This window comes from Symphalangus syndactylus, chromosome 13 (genome assembly GCF_028878055.3).
Source record: "Symphalangus syndactylus isolate Jambi chromosome 13, NHGRI_mSymSyn1-v2.1_pri, whole genome shotgun sequence".
Classification (NCBI taxonomy): domain Eukaryota; kingdom Metazoa; phylum Chordata; class Mammalia; order Primates; family Hylobatidae; genus Symphalangus; species Symphalangus syndactylus.
Window position 1 is genome coordinate 92,113,584 of NC_072435.2, and position 20,291 is coordinate 92,133,874.

Consider the following 20,291-nt stretch of genomic DNA (forward strand, 5'->3'; position numbering starts at 1 on the left):
GTTGCTCTTTGTTCTGACCCAAAGCCTCCTTTAAAGTAATGGTAAATGATGGCTGTCCTTATAGTGGCATATTGGCCTATACCCAGATCTCCTGTCAGTCCCAGGATTGCTGGAGCCTCCTCAGGGTGACTGGCTTCTAAACTGGAAGATCCTTCCCTAAATGTACAATTGTGTCTAGAAGGGGTTCGTGTGGCTATTCACTCTGGTCATCAGGACCAGGACTGGCCAACTTAATTCTTAATTCTGTATGAATATCACCTCAATATTGAGTAAGCCACCTTTATTACAATGGCACTGATCCAGGTGCACTGATCCCCAGCTGACAGATTTGATAGTGAATACATAGACCTAACCCATACCAAATCACTGCTTTCTGCATTGCATAACTCTATGTATTTCTTTCTATTTTAATTAGTGTAGGAGGATAGAGAGGGGCCTACATTTTCCAGGCAAATTCCTCCAGCCCAGACCTTCACTGATTTAGTGTCTTGTGTGCTAGAATATTCCAGAATGGTCTCGATGCCAGGCTTCCTGGCAGTTATAGCATGGAGTGTTGCCACCACAGGAAAAGGCAGAATGCTTAGCTCTCTTCAAGAACTTCCAATTTTAGTAGGGAGGAAGATGCTAGTATCTATGGTCAAAAGTGCTATGAAAAGAGGGTGTGTGTTTGTGACAGATGCTGGTTTTGCCAGTTTTTACCTTTCATCAGCTCAGAAATTGTTGGCAAATGATACCAATGATTATGCATGGTGAAGCTATTTAATAAGTACAGTGCTATATCATTTTAGATTGATAAGAGACTCCTACCTAGAAATGGCTCTATTGTATTTTCATCTGAAGAAGCCAAAGATAAAAATTTCAGGATCACCATTAACACTTAAGGTAAAAGTCTATTTTATTAGAAATTATGAGTTAATTGCCTTTGAGCTTGCTATTTTGGTAACACTGTGCTATTGAAATAATGAGGCTGATTTTCCTGTGTGGCTTGGAGAAATTAATTCATTGCTTTGTAGTTAGCACTTGTAACTATGTTACAAACAGATACCTCTTTGGACATTTTATATAGGACTTTGGAAATTATTTTTATATACACATTTCTGCCTGTGAAAATGTTATCCATGAAATGTAAGTGTACATATATATATATACTTAATATAGAAATATACAGTTATGTTTCATGGATAACATAAATGCAAGGCAATGAATGAGTCATTAGTATTGATCAGGAAAATTCAAGAAATGATATATTGGTTAAACAGATGGACAAGTGAAGTTTTCAATACTGATATGGCCTATAAACAGATTACCTCTTGATAGAATCATTCATTCATTCATCACATATCTATTGAGCATCTACTATGATCCAGGTACTCTTATAGAGGAATATGTTAAAGCAGTGTCTAAAACAAACTTGGTCCCTGTTCTCATGGAGCTTCCCTTTCAGTAGAGGAAAACATAATAAACCAGTAAAGGAAGGAGACCAGAGGAGGAAAGGTGGGAGGAAATGAGGGAGAAGGAGGGGAAGGGCATGTATTAGTTCATTTTCATGCTGCTAATAAAGACATACCTGAGACGGAGTAATTATAAAGGAAAGAGGTTTAATGGACTCACAGTTCCATGTGGCTGGGGAGGCCTCACAATCATGGTGGAAGGCGAAAGTCACATCTTACATGGCAGCAGACAAAGAAAGAATGAGAACCAAGTGAAAGGGGTTTCCCCTTATAAAGCCATCAGATCTCCTGAGATTTATTCACTACGACGAGAACAGTATGGGAGAAACTGCCCCATGATTCAGTTATCTCCCACCAGTCCCTCCCACAATGTGTGGGAATTTTGGGAGCTACAATTCAAGATGAGATTTGGGTGAGGACACAGCCAAACCATATTAGAGGGTGACTTAGGTAGTGAAATTTGGAGCTAGGAATAACTTGTATTGGTGGGATTTTCAGTGAATGACCTGAGAAGGGGTGATGTTTGAAGTAGGGTTTAGTGGATGAGGAGGGACCCCAGCAAAGAGTTGCAGAGGGGTCGCATCTTCTAGCTAGAGCAGTGCTTCCAAAGTAAGGTATGGAAACACCTCTGAAAATCTTGTGAAATGGCAGAATCTGATTCAGTAAATCAGGGATGGTCTCTGAGATTTGGCATTTCTAACGAGCCTCCCAGGTGATGCTGATGCTGCTGGTCTGTGGGCCACACCTGAGGACCAAGGGTCTAGACTGAGGGAGATCCCAGAGGCAGGAATAATTTGGGTGGGTTTGAGATATATGAACCCAGTAATTTTATTTTTTTGTTTTTAAAATTTTAGTGGGCTTTTCTGTTTCTTCCTTATTGAATAATCATTTGACCCTCCAAGAGATCTTTTCAGAAAATGTTGGCATCAAATCTTTAATTTTTGAGACAGCATAAACATGATTTAAAACCTTTAGGCAAATAGACTCTCAGTCAATTGAATTATTCATATGGCAGCTGCCTTAGGTAAATGGCCCCTCTTTTTTTAATCGAAATAATTGCAAACTAGAAAAAGTTACTTTGTGTTGTTTGATAAACATGTTTATTTCCAGTAACAGAAAAAAAACCCTTGTTTTTATAGCAGGTGGCAATACAAATTAATAGGATGCTAGGATGATAATATATCAGCTTTCTGGCCCTTACTAGAGAAGTGCTTATAATTAAGAACATAAAGAAGTTAGGATCTGAATGAAAACAGTAGTGTAATTCCTTACAATATGATCATTATTTTCTGTATGTTTTGACGTAGTATAAATATTTTAGCAAGTCATAGAATTATTAGAAGCACAGAAAACAGCCAAAACCAATTAAAAAAATTCATGCAGACATATTCAGACCATGGAAATATAACATTTGAAATATGTCCTAATAAAGACAACACATTATAAGCCCTTAAAAGGAAGCACTATTGTTTCACTTTCATGTAGTATCCATACAGCAGAGTGACCATAGTACCTGTGTGGGTTTGAATCCTAGCTTCACAATTTACTAGCTATGTGACTGAGGTCTTTTTAAGCCTAGTTTCCTCACCTGTGAAATGGAGATGAAGATCCTTACCTCTTAGTATGTAATAAGTACTTATATAAATGGAACTATTATTTCTCGTTATGTAACATCAGCTAAACATCTTTTCTATTTTGTTAATAGCAGGTACTCAATAATTGATGCCTAAGTTGAAATGACTATTTCTTGAACATTCATTTATTTACTCACGAACCGAACACTTACTGAGGGCTTAATGTACGTTAACCACTTTCTTTTCCTAAGGAGCACAGAGTCTAGCAAGAGAGATAAATAATTGTATTGCAATGTGACAAGGACTATAATCACAATTTGTCAAGGTGGAGAAGTGGGGCAAAGTAGGGGCTGATACTGTTTTGGGGAAATGCTGGAGAAGGCTTCACAGATGAAGTACGTTTTGAAAGATAAGTGGAGTTCTCCAAGGAGTTATGTGGGAGAAAACAGTCTACAGAGAGATCAGCATGCATACATTTAAAAAAAAACTTGAGGTATAATTTCCATCCATGAAATTAATGCATTTTAAGACTGCAGTCCACAGATGTTTAGTAAATTTACAGAGTTGTGCAACAATCACCACTATCCAGTTTTAGAACATTTTCATCATCCCAAGAAAGATCCCTTATGCCTATTTGCAGTCAATCCTGTTCCCACCCCTAGTCCCATGAAACCACCAAACTGTTTTCTGTCTCTATAGATTTGCCTTTTCCAGACATTTCATGTAAATAGAATGATAGATTTTATTTTAGTTTTTCTGAGACAGAGTCTTGCTCTGATGCCTAGACTGGAGTGCAGTGGCGTGATCTAGGCTCACCGCAACCTCCGCCTCCTGGGTTCAAGCAATTCTCCTGCCTCAGCTTCCCGAGTAGCTTGGACTACAGGCATGCACCGCCATGCCCAGCTAATAGAATGATAGATTTTGTCTTGTTTATGCCTGCTTCTTTCACCCAGTATAATGTTTCATAGGTTCACCCATGTTGTAGTGTGTAACGGTAGTTTTGTTGTTGTTGTTGTTGCTGAATAGTGTTTCATTATATGGATATGCCATGTTTTTTCTTTATCCATTCAGTAGTTGATTGACATTTGAATTGTTTTCGCTTTTTGGCTGTTTTGATAAATGATGTTTTGAACATTCATATACAAGTTTTTTTGTGGACATATGTTTTAAATTCTTTTGAGTATATACCTAAGAGTGAAATTGCTGGGTTATATGGCAACTCTATGTTTAGCCTTTTGATGATCTGTCAGATTGTTTTCTAAGGTGGCTCTACCATTTTACATTCTTACCAGCAGTATATGAAGGTTGCAATTTTTCCACATCCTTGCTAACACTTGTTACTATCTACCTTTTTGGTAGTACCCATGCTAGTAGGTATGAAGTGGTATCTCACTGTAGTTTTGATTTGCATTTCTCTGGTGGCTAATGATGCTTAGATCTTTTCATGTGCTTATTGGCCATTTGTATATCTTCTTTGGGGAAATGTCTATTCAGATCTTTTGCCCATTTTTATTGGGTCATTTGTCTTTTTTTATCATTGAGCTTTGAGAGTTTTCTTTTTTAAAAATATATGTATTCTAGATACAAGTCCCCTATCAGATAAATGATTTGCAAATATTTTCTCCTGGTTAGTGGCTTGTCCTTTCATATTGTTAGTAGTGTCTTTGGAAGTACAAAATTTTTAAATTTTAATGAAGTCCAAATTGTCATTTTTTTCTTTTATAGATTGTGTTTTTTTGTGTGTGGCATATCTAGAACCCTTTGTCTAACTGCAGATGTTGAAGATTTTCTTATACGTTTTCTTCTAGAAGTTGTATAGTTTTAACTTTTACATTTAAGTTTATGATCCATTTTGAGTTAATACTTGTGTAGAGTGTGAGGTAAGATTCTAAATTCTAAATTCATCTTTTTGTCCATGAATATGCAGTTGTCTCAGCACCATTTGTTGCAAAGACTTATCCTTTTCTCGTTGGATTGCTTTGGCACTTTTGTTGAAAATTAATTATAAATGCAAATGTTTATTTCTGGATTGTCAATCCTGTTTCATTGACCTCTAAGTCTACCTTTACTTGAGTGTCCACTGTCTTGGTTCCTGTAGCTTTTAGTAAGTTTTGAAATTGTGAAGTGCATGTTCCAACTATATTCTTTCTTTTCAAAACTGTTTTGGCTACTTTGACTCCTTTGCATTTCACTGTCTATTTTAGGATCTGCTTGTCAATTTCTGCAAAAAAAAAACTAAGGAGATTTTTGTTGCCATCTTAACAATATTAAATCCCCTAATTAATGAATATGGACTGTCTCTTCATTTATTCTGACCTTAATTTCTCTCAAAGTTTTGTCTTTTTAGTGTACGAGTCTTATACATTTTTGTTGCTTATTTCTATTGTCAAAGGGATTTTTATTTTAATTTTTAGATTGTTTATTGCTAGTATATAAAAATACAGTTCATTTGTGTGTATTCATTGTTTTGCATCCTGTGACCTTGCTAAACAGGTTTAATAATGTTAATTGCGTTTGTGTGTCTGTTTGTGTATTCCTTAGGATTTTCTACATATAGGATCATGTCTTCTGCAAAGAAAGACACTATTTCTTCATTTCCAATCTACATGCATTCCACACCCCCTGCCCGGGTTTTCTTTCCTGTTTACATAACCTACAATCTCCTGTGCAATGTCGAACATCTCTCCCATCTGGAAAATGCTCACCATATTCTTTCTCCACTCCAAATTTTTCTACGGTGGGCTCAAGCCCAACTTCCTCAATAAAGGTTTCCTTTCCATTCAAGTTGACTTCTTTTTTCTTTGAATGGCTGGGTCACTAGTTGGTCTTACACTATAGTTATTTAATGTTGTTCTCTATTCTTCATTACATGCCTATTAGTCTTGTTTCCAGAATTTAAGTAGATAAATTACCCATGCTTATGTAGTCAGTAAGCTAGCAATTGTTATTCCAGATTAGTCCCATTACAGCTAATGATTAGGGTTTTTTTTTTTTTTTTTTTTTTTTTATCTTGGAACGGGGCTATATTGCTTAGATTTCCCCATAGGCAGATCTTTCCAGGTGTCATCTTCTCCCAGGCTTAATGCTAGAGCTAAGCTAGGCCACATTTACGCCTTATACTTGTTGCTTTGACATCAGCATTGTACACGGCCTTTCTTTTTCTCTGGAAGTCTTCTAGCCAGAAGTAAAATAAAGATACTTTTGTTATTGTTTGTTTTATTCTGCAGGTTCATTGAAAATTAAAGAATTGGTCAAAATATGGGCATCAAAGAATTAGCACCCATAGGGCTAATTGAATAGTTAGCTCCATCCAGATGACTTAAATCTTAAGAAACTACTACTACTTATTTTAGTTGTCTTTAAAAATGTACAGCAGATACTAGCTACTGGTGGAGTTTTGTTCTGTTCACTTCGGTAGCATTAACTTTCTATGTTTAAAAACTGAATATATATTTTAAAAATATATATTCATTCTTTATTAAAGAAACCGCCATGGAAAAAAAATCCTCAATCATTGTTTGTTTGTTTGTTTTGCTATTCTATGGAACTTTATGATAATACTATCTCTTTAATATTTTTCTTAGCAGGAAATATGATAGCAAATACTGCCAAAAATCTTTAAGCAATGTTCTAATTTCTGATGCTGTTACACAACATATTCAATTTATAGGTTTTCTATTATAACGTCACTTACTTTTACTTAAGATGTGATTTTTGGATGGGCATAGTGACTCACGCCTGTAATCCCAGCACTTTGGAAGGTTGAGGTGGGCCGATCACCTGAGCTCAGGAGTTCAAGACCAGCCTGGGCAACATGGTGACACCTTGTTTCTACAAAAAATACAAAAACTAGCTGGGTGTGGTGGTGCATGCCTGTGGTCCCAGCTACTTGGGAGTCTGAGGCAGGAGAATTGTTTGAACCTGGGAGGCAGAGGTTGCAATGAGCTGAGATTGTGTCATTGCACTCCAGGCTGTGTGACAGAGCAAGACTATGTCTCAAAAATATATATATATATAATTTTTATTAACTTATTACACAAATAATGCAAGTTCATTATAGAAAATTCGAAAAAAATGATAAGAATAATTTAACTACCTTAAAACTTGGGATAACCACTGTTAATAATTTTCTCTGCTTATATGTACAGGGAATGTATGTGTGTGCATATTTTTTAAAAAGAAGGATTGTACTTTTCATACAATTTTGTAACCTACACTTTTCTTTCCTCAATGTATTTCGAATATCTTTTCATGTCAATAGATACATTATTATCCTTAGTGACTACATAGCATTTCACTAAAATGTCATCTTCAGAAGATGAGAAGAGTTATCACAAAACTATATCATAACACATTTGCCATATTTTTAGCCTCCTCTCAGAAGAAGTAGTTCTGTTAAAGAAACATCAGCAAATAAATTTGAAATGTACAGTTCATTAGCCTGGATTGCAATAAGAGCTGCTGCACAGGTTGGTGTGATTTTTGTTTAATCTTTCTTTTTACTGTCGTATCTGTATTCTCTGCCTTTAAAGAACACAATATACCTGTAAAAGAGAAAGGAGTTGGGCATGATACCTCATGCCTGTTATCCCAGCACTTTGGGAGGCTGAGGCAGAAGGATCACTTGAATCCAGGAGGTCGAGACCAGCCTGGACAACATAGCGAGAGCCCATCTGTACAAAAAATTTAAAAATTACCTGGGCATGGTGGCATGCCTATAGTCTCAGCTACACAGAAGGCTGAGGCAAAAGGATTGCTTGACTCTGGGAGGTCGAGGCTGCAGTGAGCTGAGATCCCACCACTGCACTCCAGGCTGGGCAACAGAGTAAGATCCTGTCTCAAAAGAAAAAAAGAAAAAAAATTACGTTATTTGGGATTTGTGCCAATTATGTTTCTTTGGAAAGATTAGAAATACTAGTTATGTTTAGTGTTTTCAATCTATTAGCCAGACTTAGTTCTCTTTGTTTCACCTTTTCTCAGTGAAACTATTGGCAGATATACATGTGTACATATTTGACATTTTGGCAACTATCTGTCATAGCTAGGTAAGGTAGCTTATTTAAAGTGACTTATGCATTAATTAAATTGTCAACCCTAAATTATTTGTTTGACTATGATATATTCTACATGTCAGGGATCACATATTATTTTTTCAGGTTGTCTTTATTTTTTCCTCCAGTGTATATGGAATATTATTTTATGAGTTCACTTTTTTTCACATTATTTACCTAATAGATAATCTATGAATTAGAAAGCTTACATTTATAATTCTAATTTATGCATTAATTGTAGGTCAGTGAAGCTGTGCTGGCAATTAACTTACTTATTGGAAAGAAGAATACTAGAACGCATAAAGTTAACCAAGTGGCATTACCAAATATCCCAGAATTTGCTGCTCTGGATCTTTTGTCTTCGTATACAGATTATTTGCTTGGTATGTTTGGATGTCTACATATTATGCAAAAAAACCTGATATATGTAATATGGAATCAAGTTTCAAAGATTTAATTGTAATTTGTTGGCTTTTAGCTTAGATGGGATAATGTTTGGGGGCACTTCCAGGGGATCATAGGGGTCCTAGGGCCAAAATAGAGGGCTCTTAGCTCACTGCACATGTGTACCTGTTAGTCAGCTGCTGCATTTCAGATGCATGTTCTTTTAAAAGGTGATATTTTACTTCTGTTTCTTTTCCAGTTCACACATATCAAGTGGGACCTTTTGAGAATGTTTGCCTCTCTGATCCTTTCATCCAAAATCTACATGCACTCTCCCACTCTAATAGGCCTCCCTCTTCTTTTCCTTAGTTATTTTATATTTGTATGTATGTTTGATTGTGTGTTTAAGCTCTTTCTCTCATTAAATTATCATCAGCTACCTGAGGGCAGGGCCTTCATATATTCAATTTTCATCTACAGCAAACTGCACAGTGCTTGCACATAGCAGACATTCAATATCAACATTTGTTAAATGAATTAAAGAAATTAGCAAAATTTAAACTGGACTGCAATACTGTTTATGTTTTTGCTTAGTTACTCCTTTGATAGTAAACTATAATATAAACCTCTATATCAGATAACTGGTAATAGGCATTTAACATTCATTTATGTGTTTTTCCATTATTTCACTCAAAAAATATTTATTGAGTGCTTCTTGTGTGCTAAGCACTTGAATAGGTGCTAAGAAGCAAGATACTAGTCTTACTTCCAGACTAACATTTCACTAACATCCACCTCTAATTTTGCTTGGTGCTAGGTCAGCATTGAGCCAAAGGAGAAGAGTTTTAACCTTCTCCTTTGGGAGTGATCTTCCTAGTACTTCTGGAATCACATCTGTAGACAGCGTCTTACTCTGCTGCATTGTTGGGTCAGCCTTAGTTAAAGTGTTAGTGTCTAACGTCCCCCTCTTTGGCTCTTTTCTGAAGCATAGGTGTCCCAAATTATTTTGCAAACTATTTTATAGATTTTTTTTTATGCTGAGGCTTTGTTTTCTTATTTTTATTTCCTTCGTGCCTGGGAGAATTTTGCTTTATTGGCTTTCTGAGCCACAGCCTGAACGTCAGACTGGGTGCTTGCTCTTCTTTAAGGTTCCCATAGATGGGTTCTCTGAGGACAAAGCCATTGACCCTACACAGGGCAGTTCGGCAGCCCAGCAGCCAGGAGGAGCTGGTTACCACTTCTTTGCTTAACACTGTTTGGCAGCTCAATTCTCCCTGGTTCAGAATGCCAGGAAAGCATCCCTCTTAGAAGCACACATTATTGTACAGTATTAATAATCAAGAGATTCAGTTGACATCCTAGCTCTCCCAAACCATTTCATTTCTCTCAGCCTCATTAGAGACTAATCTACTCTAGAATCTGAGGCTAATCGCTCAGTCTCTTGTCCATAGACTGAGAGATTAGTCAAAATCTAAGACGACGATTCAAACTTCCAATATGGCTATTTCTTCTTCATACTGCCTCCTTATTACTTCTGAATGATGTGTCTACTTTATCCTAGTCATTTCCTTGTGTTCTCCCAGTTTTTAGGGCAGGGATGACCAATAAGTTTCATTCAAGATGGACCCTAAAACTCAGTGGCCCACAACAACAGGAACTCATTCTTCCACTCAGCTCATGTGTTCTGCTTCAGGCTGTAGGTCGGGTTCAGGTGCACCCTTACATACATTTGTCGTGAGTGAGGCCCAAGCTAAAGAGACAGTGGTTAGCTGGGGCATGATCTTCTCATGGTAGATACCAGAGCAAAAGAGCCACAAACCAAATCACACAAATGCATTTAAGGCCCCTCTTCACATCCCATCTCATTGGCCACAGCAAGTCATAGGGCCAAGTCCAATATCAGTGAGCTAGGGAAATATACACTGCTTGTACAGGAAGGGAGAGAGGCATGGATGTTTGCTAAATGATAATCCAAACTATCGCATATGACAAATTCAATGGCCAGTGGCTGAGAAGAACCTCCGTATGGTTCAGAGGAAAGAACCATAGAAAAGACACGAAAAAGGTGCTGTGATTAATTAATTATGTCAGCCAAGGGCACACAGTGGAAAATGGCATCCTCTAAACAAAACCACGTTTGTTGATCCAGTTGAGTAGGTAGTCTTATCTCAGTTTAATACTAGAACCTAAGCTTTCTTGTTCCGTGTCAGTGGCTTTCATAGCATATTACATTTTTTCAGTTTCCATTTTATACCATTAGCCCTTCTTTACTATTTAACTATGAAATTACCAAATTTTAAAATCCAATCTGTTTTGCATTTTGCCTTGCCTTAAGAATAATAATTTTGCCTTCCAGTCCTTTCCTGGCAGGCTGATAATTAATTCATGTTGATGACTTCCCTCACTTCAGTGTTTGGGTTAGAAGGAGGTTCTGAATTCCCACTTGGTTGCCACTAATATCCAGATGGCAATGAGGTTTATATTATAATGGCTTGCTAAAGGGCAAAATTCCTTAACAACAACAAATAAAACTTGTTTGATTTTCCTTGCATTAGCATAAATTAGCATCCAGCAAAAAACCTCCTAGGTAATCTTAGCTTTAAACAATACTAGCATTGATCTACACATGAGGTGATGAACAACATTTACTGTTATTGTATGCAGAGTACTGTACCAGATATTTACATTCAGAGAGAAGGAAGAGTCAGAGAACACATCAAGGAAGCAGGTCTTACCTTCCATGAGCTTCTAGTCATGGGCAATCAGAACAGGCATATACCCTGAAATGATAGACATTCATTTTTTGGCCAGGCGCAGTAGCTCATGCCTGTAATCCCAGCACTTTGGGAGGCTAAGGTGGGTGGATTATTTGAGGTCAGGAGTTTGAGACCACCCTGGGCAACATGGTGAAACCCCGTCTCTACTAAAAATACAAAAATTAGCCGGGTGTGCTGGTGCACACCTGTAGTCCCAACTACTCAGGAGGGTGAGACAGGAGAATTGCTTGAACCCAGAAGGTAGAGGTTGCAGTGAGCTGAGATCGCACCATTGCACTCCAGCCTCAGTGACAAAGTGAGACTCTGTCTCAAAAAATAAAATATAAAAAACAAAATTCATCTTTTAAGAAGAGCATAATAGACTGGGTGCGGTGGGTTACGGCTATAATCCCGGCACTTTGGAAGGCCAAGACAGGTGGATCACTTGAGGCCAGGAGTTCAAGACCAGACTGGCCAACATGGCAAAACCCGATCTCTACTAAAAATACAAAAATTAGCCGGGTATGGTGGTGGGCGCCTATAATCCCAGCTACTAGGGAGGCTGAGGCAGGATAATAGATTGAACCTGGGAGGCAGAGGTTGCAGTGAGCCGAGATCACGCCACTGCACTCCAACCTGGGTGACAGAGTAAGACTCTATCTCAAAAACTAAAACAAAACAAAACAAAACAAAAATGAAAACAAAACAAAAAAAGAAGCAGAGCATAATAATGAAGGCAGATTTAAGTGCCACAAGCTAAATCCATCTATGCCTTCTGAGGGGAGCTGGACACAGGCAGGATGGCGTATGAGTTAATTAAGAGCATTGTTTTCTGGGAGAGGTATATTATGGGGCAGGTGTAAATTGACTCAGGGAAAGCAAATTTTATCAACAGAGCAATTGATGACAGGAGCATGATGACAGAATGGACTAGTCATGTGTGGAGAGTGGACTGTAGATCATCCTGCCAGGACCAGAGAGCAACTGTATGACATCTATAGCAAAGTAAGAGAGTTAAGTGATGCACCTAGTACAATTACTGAGGTATTCTCTGTAGGAACAGACACCTTGAGATGATGGCACTGGCAATGTGGGGTCATGTTTAAATTCAATGCAAAGAAACCTTTATTTCATGATACCTACTTTAGGCCCAGTTATATTCAAGTATATACTCTATCATTTTGTCTTGATTTTCTTGTGGCCTTGATAAAAATTTCAGCTGGGATTAAAATTATTAAATTCTGTATTTAAATTTTGAATTCAAAGTAACATTTAGGATTACTGGTCCCAGATGCAGCCTCTTACTACTGCATAAACAGTATATACAGAAAACTATAAATGCCTGTCTTGCTAAAAAGTAATGTCAGTGAATGTTAGGTCCAGGGTCAGGTTCCAGCCCATGGTGAGGTCGGAGGGGTGTGGGTGGATGGGGAGCAGGGAGCTGAAAGAACATTCGGGGGCTGTAGGTATGTGAAATACAGCTTTATTCAGCAGCCCTCTCATCAGCAGCTCTCTTACACAGACTGCTCTGTCTTGGCTCCTTGCTCTGGCCACTGCCACACACAGCTGCACAGCCAGCTCTCCCTTCAGGGTGAGCAGCTTAACTCTTTCTTTCTCTGGGCGTGAGTGCATCTATACAGTGTCAACATGGCAATTATACCTTTTATAGACAGTAGTGGCTCAGAGCCAAACGATGAGCCTTCCCATGGCAACATGGCTGTGATAACAAGTAGAGTTATACGCCTGCACTCTAAACTCACTGAGTCCCGCAGAATGTAAACATCCTACTTTGGCCTATCCTTGACCAAAGCACATCCATTACCTTACAGTGAACCTATTGTCAGAATACAAAAAGAGATCTATGGAGCAGAGCCGAGAATCACAACTGGGCTTTAATGTATGTTTTGCCTCTTGAAACAGAGCAAACCTTCCAGCCTGAAAAGAAGTCTGATTTTTCCCTCCCATACCACCTTGCACCTGGTGCAGAGATACAGGGTCAATAACAACTAATTAAAAAGTGGGATGCAATTCCTCTACTATTATCTTCTGTTTTCCTATTCCTCTAACACACAATTCCCCATAGTAGGGGAACTGGATTGGTATATTACTACTCAAATCCCAAATAATTATACTACTTATAGGTGGGAATGGAGAAAAATCATCTGTGGTAGTGAAGGTGGGGTGTGTGTGTGTGTAAATTTGTGTGTGTGTGTTGCATCTGAGTATTAGAGATGAGACAATTGGGTCATGACAAGGACCAGCCTCAGTGAAGCAGACTTGTCCTGGTCCAATGCCTGCAAGAGTCCAGAAACTCCACTCAGAGATTCATACATTGATCACTTAAATCTGAGAAGGGACAGTACCATGGCTAAGAGGAGAGCACACACCCTATCAGTTTTCAGGTACCAGGTAGGAGGAGACCCTGTTTATTCTAGACAGAGTCAACAGTGTAAAATAAGAAACAACAGATGGCTCATGTGAGAGAAAACATTCTTAAAAGAGCACAGTGGAATGCTGTCCTGGAGACTGAGAGGAAGATTTACCCTTCAGTGAACTGGAGGAGACTCAACAAGATTGTTTGCTACCCTTAGCAGGACCCAGGCCATCCAGATTCACACAGCAGCAGAAAGCGATGACTCAGGAAGTGCCAGATAATAATGGGATGAGTGGCACCTGTGCTGTGTGCCAGCGCTATCTTACTTGATTTCATTTATGTTTCAGGAAAATCATGTGGGAGTGTCATTATGCACATTTATAAATGAGGCAAGGTGCTCATTCAGAGAGGTTATGTAACTTGCGTACTATTCCACTACTAATTCGAATCCTGATCTATCCAATTCTAAAGGCTGTGCTGTTAAGCTTTATGTTGGGTGTGATAAGAAATTATTGCCAGGAACTTAAAATGCAGAATTGATGCTTCTAGTCAGCCTGCTGGACTGCTTGGATGGAGTTGACATGAGCGATGCCTCTGCCCTTCCCGATCCAAACACATAACAGTGGTGGGTAAATAATACAAAAATTGTTTTAATTTGTAGCTGAGCTTGAAACCAGGAAAGGAAAATTCCAAATTGCCAAAGCAAATTGGGGATTTGTAGCAGGGCCTGAACCTGAGGACTTCACTGGAGAGGGATTAGAATTAGGCCTTAACAGATGGAACTGGGACTTCAGTACCAGACTCATGGAGCAGTCTGGAAAGAGGGCCCTGCAGGTAGGGAAAGTCAGAAACCAGCTAACTATATAAATGGGGATTCAGAGTGGGCTTGTCCACAAACTGGGGACTAGAAATACACTGTCCACTGGCTTGAGTAGATTCAGGGAAACAGGAAAAATGCCCACATTAAAACCCACTTTAGGCCTGGGCGCGGTGGCTCACGCTTGTAATCCCAGCACTTTGGGAGGCCGGGGCAGGCGGATCACGAGGTCAGGAGATCAAGACCATCCTGGCTAACACGGTGAAACCCCGTCTCTACTAAAAATACGGTGGCGGGCGCCTGTAGTCCCAGGTACTCAGGAGGCTGAGGCAGGAGAATGGCGTGAACCCGGGAGGTGGAGCTTGCAGTGAGCCGAGATAGCGCCACTGCACTCCGGCCTGGTCAAAAGAGCGAGACTCTGTCTCAAAAACAAAAGAAAACAAAGCAAAACAAAACAAAACCCACTTTAGGTTGTAAGGTTGTAATTCACACCACCTGAATGATACATGGAAATTGGCATTTTAAATACTGGCCCAGAACCAGTGAAACCCAGGGAGCTCTGGCCTGGGCTGATAGGAAGCTATTGCAAAGGGATCCTCCTCCATGCAGGGCAGAAGGGACTCTTCCTCTATCCTCCCCAATTCTTCTGAAGATGATTATAGTACAAGTTGTATCTGGACAAACTCTGGTAACACCTTTGGGTTAGGAAGAGAAAATAATTGTAAGTATTCAGTCAGAAAAAGAAAGTTTTCTAAAAAGGAACAAACACTGAACTGTTCTTAGTTTTTCTCTGCAGCATTAAAGACCAGATTACATTGGTCAAATATGTATGGAGTACTTTTTTTCTTTTAGTTTAATTCATTTTTTTGAATAGGTAATTTATTCTCAAGAATCAAAACTCAAAAGATACCAAAGGGTATCTTTCCATCTTCTCTGCAAGTGTCCAGTTCTCGGTTCCCCCCAGAAGCAATCAATTATTACCAGTCTATTAGTGTCCTATTCCTGCTGTAACGAATTACCACAAATTTATTGTCTTTTGGTTCTGGAGGTCAGAAGTCCAAAATAGGTCTTGCTAATTCAGGTGTCACCAGGGATACATTATTCTAAAAGTTCTGAGGGAGAATCTGTTTCCTTGCATTTCCCAGCTTCTAGAGGCTGCCTGAATTCCTTGGCTCGTGGCTCCTCCCTTTATCTTCCAAGCCAGCAGTGTAGCATCTCCAAATCTCTCTGACCAGAAACATACTCCTCTGACTTCGTTTCTGCATATACAGACCCTGTGATTACATTAGGCCCACCTGGATAACCCAGGATAATCTCCTTATCTCCAAGTCAGTTGATAGGTGATTGGTGGGCAATCTTTCTTTTTTTTTTTTTTTTTTTTTTTTGAGATGGAGTTTCGCTCTTGTTGCCCAGGCTGGAGGGCAATGGCATAATCTTGGCTCACTGCAATCTCTGCCTCCTGAGTTCAAGTGATTCTCCTGACTCAGCCTTCTGAGTAGCTGGGATTATAGGCACCCACAACCATGCCCGGCTAATTTTTGTATTTTTAGTAGAGACAGGGTTTCACCATGTTGGCCAGGCTGGTCTCGAACTCCTGACCCACATGCCTCAGCTTCCCAAAGTGCTGGGATTACAAGTGTGAGCCACCGTGCCCAGCCTGGTTTGCAATCTTAATTCACCTTTGCCCTGTAATCTAACATATTCACAGATTCTGGGGATTAGACATGAACATCTTTAGGGGACCATCATTTTGCCTACCAGAGTCATTTTCTTGTGTTCCCCACCAGAGATATTACATGCTTATATCAACTGTCAGAGTTCCATTGTAGAGGTCAGAATCCACTCCAGTTCATTCAAATAGAATGACATTTATCAAAGGACTTTCAAAGTCAATGGGAGAGCTAAAGAAACAAATTCTAGGCTATGTCCAGAAATGACTAAGCCACATGTAACTGGACCACCAAGGCACAGCTTTTGTTTGTTTCCTATAAAGGAAACTGTAGATCAGGAATTTCTCTGAAGAATAGAAAGCCTCTGCTCAGCTATAGGCTTAAGAACCACACTTCTTCTGCCAGAGTCACACCAGCCGAAGAGATGCCTTGAATCACCTGTCTCCCTCACCGCTTAACCCAGTTCCACCTCCAAGTCGCATGAATGCACTGAATTTATAATACCTAAAATCCCATCCAGGACAATAGTTGCAAGGAAATCTGGGAAGTGTCATTTTTATCTTCATAATTTCTTCAATATTGAAAAGCACATTTGGAGGTTAAGATGGATGTTGAGTGAACCAACCTGGTAGATACACTGATACATTGACATATTTTTCCCTTGAAAATACAAATAGTGGTGTAATTGTACACATAATAATGCTCCTTGCCTTTAAATTAATATAAATGTATCTTGACAATTTTTTCAAATCATCACATAAGCAGCTTTTTTATGGCTCTATAATATTCCTTTATGTAGGTACAGCATAATTAAATTTATTAGTCTCTTTGATAGCTATTTATGTTGTTTCTACTCTTTTGCTATTACATTCATCTGTACATCTTATACATTTATATCATTTTGTACATAGGCTAGTATATCTATTGGGTCAATTCCCATAAAGCAAATGTCTAGATCAAAGGGTGGTTTCATTTGAAAATTTGATAATTTTTGCCAAAATCATCCCAAAAAGGTTATGCCACTTTGTACTCCTGTCAGCAGTTAATAAATGGTCTTTTTTCAACACCCTTGCTGACGAAGGTACGTTATAAACATTTTTTAAACTTTTGTTGGCATGGTGGGAGAAAAAAAGGTTCAAATTTAATTTGCACATCTCTCATGAGGACTAAGCTTGAACATCTTTTTGTGAACTCTCTGCTCATAATCTTTCCCTATTAAAAAAAATTTGGCCTTTAAGTATTTGTAGAAGTCCTTCATTATGAAAATCAACATTTTAGTTGTGATATTTGTACATATAGCTTTCTAATTTTTCAGTTGTTGCTTAACATTTTACATGATAGTTCTGTTCCATGAAGAAGTTATTTATTTCTGTATAGTAGAAATTATTAATCTTTTTGATAGATTTTGGATTTCTGTCATAGTTAGAAAAGTCCTTCCTACTCAGATTCTTTAAATAACTTCCAGAAATCTATTTGGAATATGTAAAGTGTGACAAATGGGTATAAATTTAATTTTTCCAGATGGCTACCCCATATCTGTACTTTTCTTTCAGTTCTAATTGATCTGTCCATTCTGGTTTCAATACTTCTTAAAATTTTTGTAACCTTATAATAATATACTTAATATAAGGATAAATCCCCATTAATTACTTTCTGTTTTCAGAATTGTCTCTTGTGGCTTTTTTATGTGTTAAGTCTGGAAGCAGCTTGTCTAGTTCAAAAAAAGTCCTGCTGTATTTTTATTGAGATTATATTATATTTAGACATTAACTTAGAAATAACTTACATTTTTATTCTACTGAATCATCTTAACCAAGAATATTATATGCCCTTTATATTTTCTAGTTCACATCCCTTAGGGTGTTTCAACATTTTCTTCAAATAAATCTTGTACTTTTCTGGTTAGGTTTATTTTTAGAGATGTTATCTTCTTATTGTATTGTAATTTAAACAATTATTTCTATTAGTTGTTTTTATGTACAGGGGGTATTGATGCCCCTGTATTTTCTTTATTATCCTTACATATTTTCTCCACTTGATCATCCATGAACAAGGTTGAAGTCACCAAATATTTTCTGTAAATAGTCAGATAGTAAATATTTAAGTCTACTTATTTAAGTCTTTATGGTCTCTGCTGAACCTACTCAACTTGCTGTTGTAGCATAAAAGGAACCATAGTCACAGTGTAAATGAATGAGCATGGCTGTGTTCCATTAAAACTTTACTGTGGGCTGGGCGTGGTGGCTCACGCCTGTAATCCTGGCACTTTGGGAGGCTGAGGTGGGCAAATCATGAGGTCAGGAGTTCGAGATCAGCCTGGCCAACATGGTGAAACCCCGTTTCTACTAAAAATAAAAAAAATTAGCTGGGCATAGGTGGCGAGCACCTGTAATCCCAGCTACTCGGGAGGCTGAGGCAAGAGAATCACTTGAACCCAGGAGGCGGAGGTTGCAGTGAGCTGAGATGGCACTACTGCACTCCAGCCTGAGCAACAGAGTGAGATTCCAACCCCCACCCAAAAAAAGCTTTACTGTGGACATTGACATTTAAGTTTCATATGATTTTCATGCAACACAAAATATTATTATTATAATTTTTTTCCAACCATTAAAAATGTAAAAACCATTTTAGCTCATGAGTCCCACATAAACACATGTGGCCAGATTTCGCCCATGGGCTAGAGTTTGACAACACCTAGACAAGGTGAACAGAGGTCCTCTGCTGCTCACATAATTGTTCCTCCTCTTATATCAGTAGTTTTTGTTTTTGTTGACAAGATGTTACTTGGACTATGAATATTCTTAAGTATTATATCTTTATTATGAATGACACCCTTTAACATTATAAAGGTTCCACTTTCGTTTCACTTTTTGGCCAGAATTCTACCTTGTCTAATACTGGGATCACAAATACTGCTTTCTTGTGGTTTACATTTTCCTGCTACACATTTTCCCATGTTTTTATTTTCAAACTTTTGAAATAATTTTATTTTAAATATGCTTTTACATAGGGCATAGAGTTGGGTTTTCTTTATTATAAGACCTGATAGTATTTTTCTTGTAATAGATGATTTAAATGTAAATGTATTGGTATGTGGGGTATGTTTGATGTTATTATTTCAGATCGCTTTACAATATGTATACAATAAATTAGGAAACAAAACCAATGAAATTAGAAAGTTGTAATTTTAGGGGAAAAACTATTAGCCAACTTTTTCAGGAAAATTAGTTATAGCAAAAAGAAAACCTCTCACAAATGATAAGAAAGTAATCACTGATGTTAAGAAATTAAATTTTTAAAGATTTTTTTAGTTCAACTTTAAGCAAATTTGAAAACTTCCATATAACTTGTAATTTCCTGGGAAAATATAATTTACCCAGATTTACTTTAGGTAAAAAAAAAATTAGACAAATCTTAGTATAGAAAACATATAGTTCTATTAGAAATTAAAGCTGAAAATTAAAGTTTATTAATTAATTTAAAAAGAATAGTAATAAACTCATTACAAGTTAACATAAATAGCAAATTACAGATCTCATTAATGTCTGACTCAATAAAAGATAGTTGAATTCTCATAACTACTTCTGCAGCCAATCTGCTGCAATATAATGTTTTGGTTGAAATAAGTTTTTTAAAAATCCAGCCTCACACAGATATGTAGTTAGAAAATGGAGGAGTATTTCAACAGCCTTTTCAGATAATTGTGGATAGGCTTCTTTGAAACTAAACCAGAACTGGGTAAGTGGTAGTTTCTTAAAAGTTCATTCCAAAGTAGAATCTGAAATTATATCATTAAACTTTTTGAACTCTGTTATATCAAAATACATTAGTCTGTCTTGCTGTTGAATGACATCTTTTACCCCTGCATTATTTTGTAACATTGTATATTAGGCATTTGGAAAATATGGACTTCAAATATGCAGGTCTTCTAAATATGTATACATTTTACTGGACAATATAAAAAATATTAAAATATCACCACAATTCCTATCAGAAAATTCTAAGTATTGAAAAGTTCATAGTGGTAGATACAAGTTTTCCAAAATTCTAAATTGTTACTTCAAAACTTGAATTTTATCTTTGGCAACACACCCGTCAGTTATTTCTCTGGAAGTCAGGTGTACTTCTTTCATTTTTGAACAAATGTTTGCCTCCTACCTAAGTCTGAAAACACTTTGTCTTGTCAGCTGTTCTTTCAGTAAAAATGACAGTCC

General features: G+C 37.7%; 1 protein-coding gene across 2 annotated transcripts in view; it reads left to right on the forward strand.

Moving 5' to 3' along the window:
• CFAP54 (cilia and flagella associated protein 54) overlaps positions 1 to 20,291 on the forward strand; it is a 386,261-nt gene that overhangs the window by 259,745 nt on the left and 106,225 nt on the right. For both annotated transcript variants that reach the window (XM_055237476.1, XM_055237478.1), the window contains 3 exons: positions 789 to 882; positions 7,396 to 7,494; positions 8,318 to 8,459. In XM_055237476.1, coding sequence (XP_055093451.1) covers positions 789 to 882; positions 7,396 to 7,494; positions 8,318 to 8,459 — 335 coding nt within the window. The remainder of the gene's footprint in view (positions 1 to 788; positions 883 to 7,395; positions 7,495 to 8,317; positions 8,460 to 20,291) is intronic.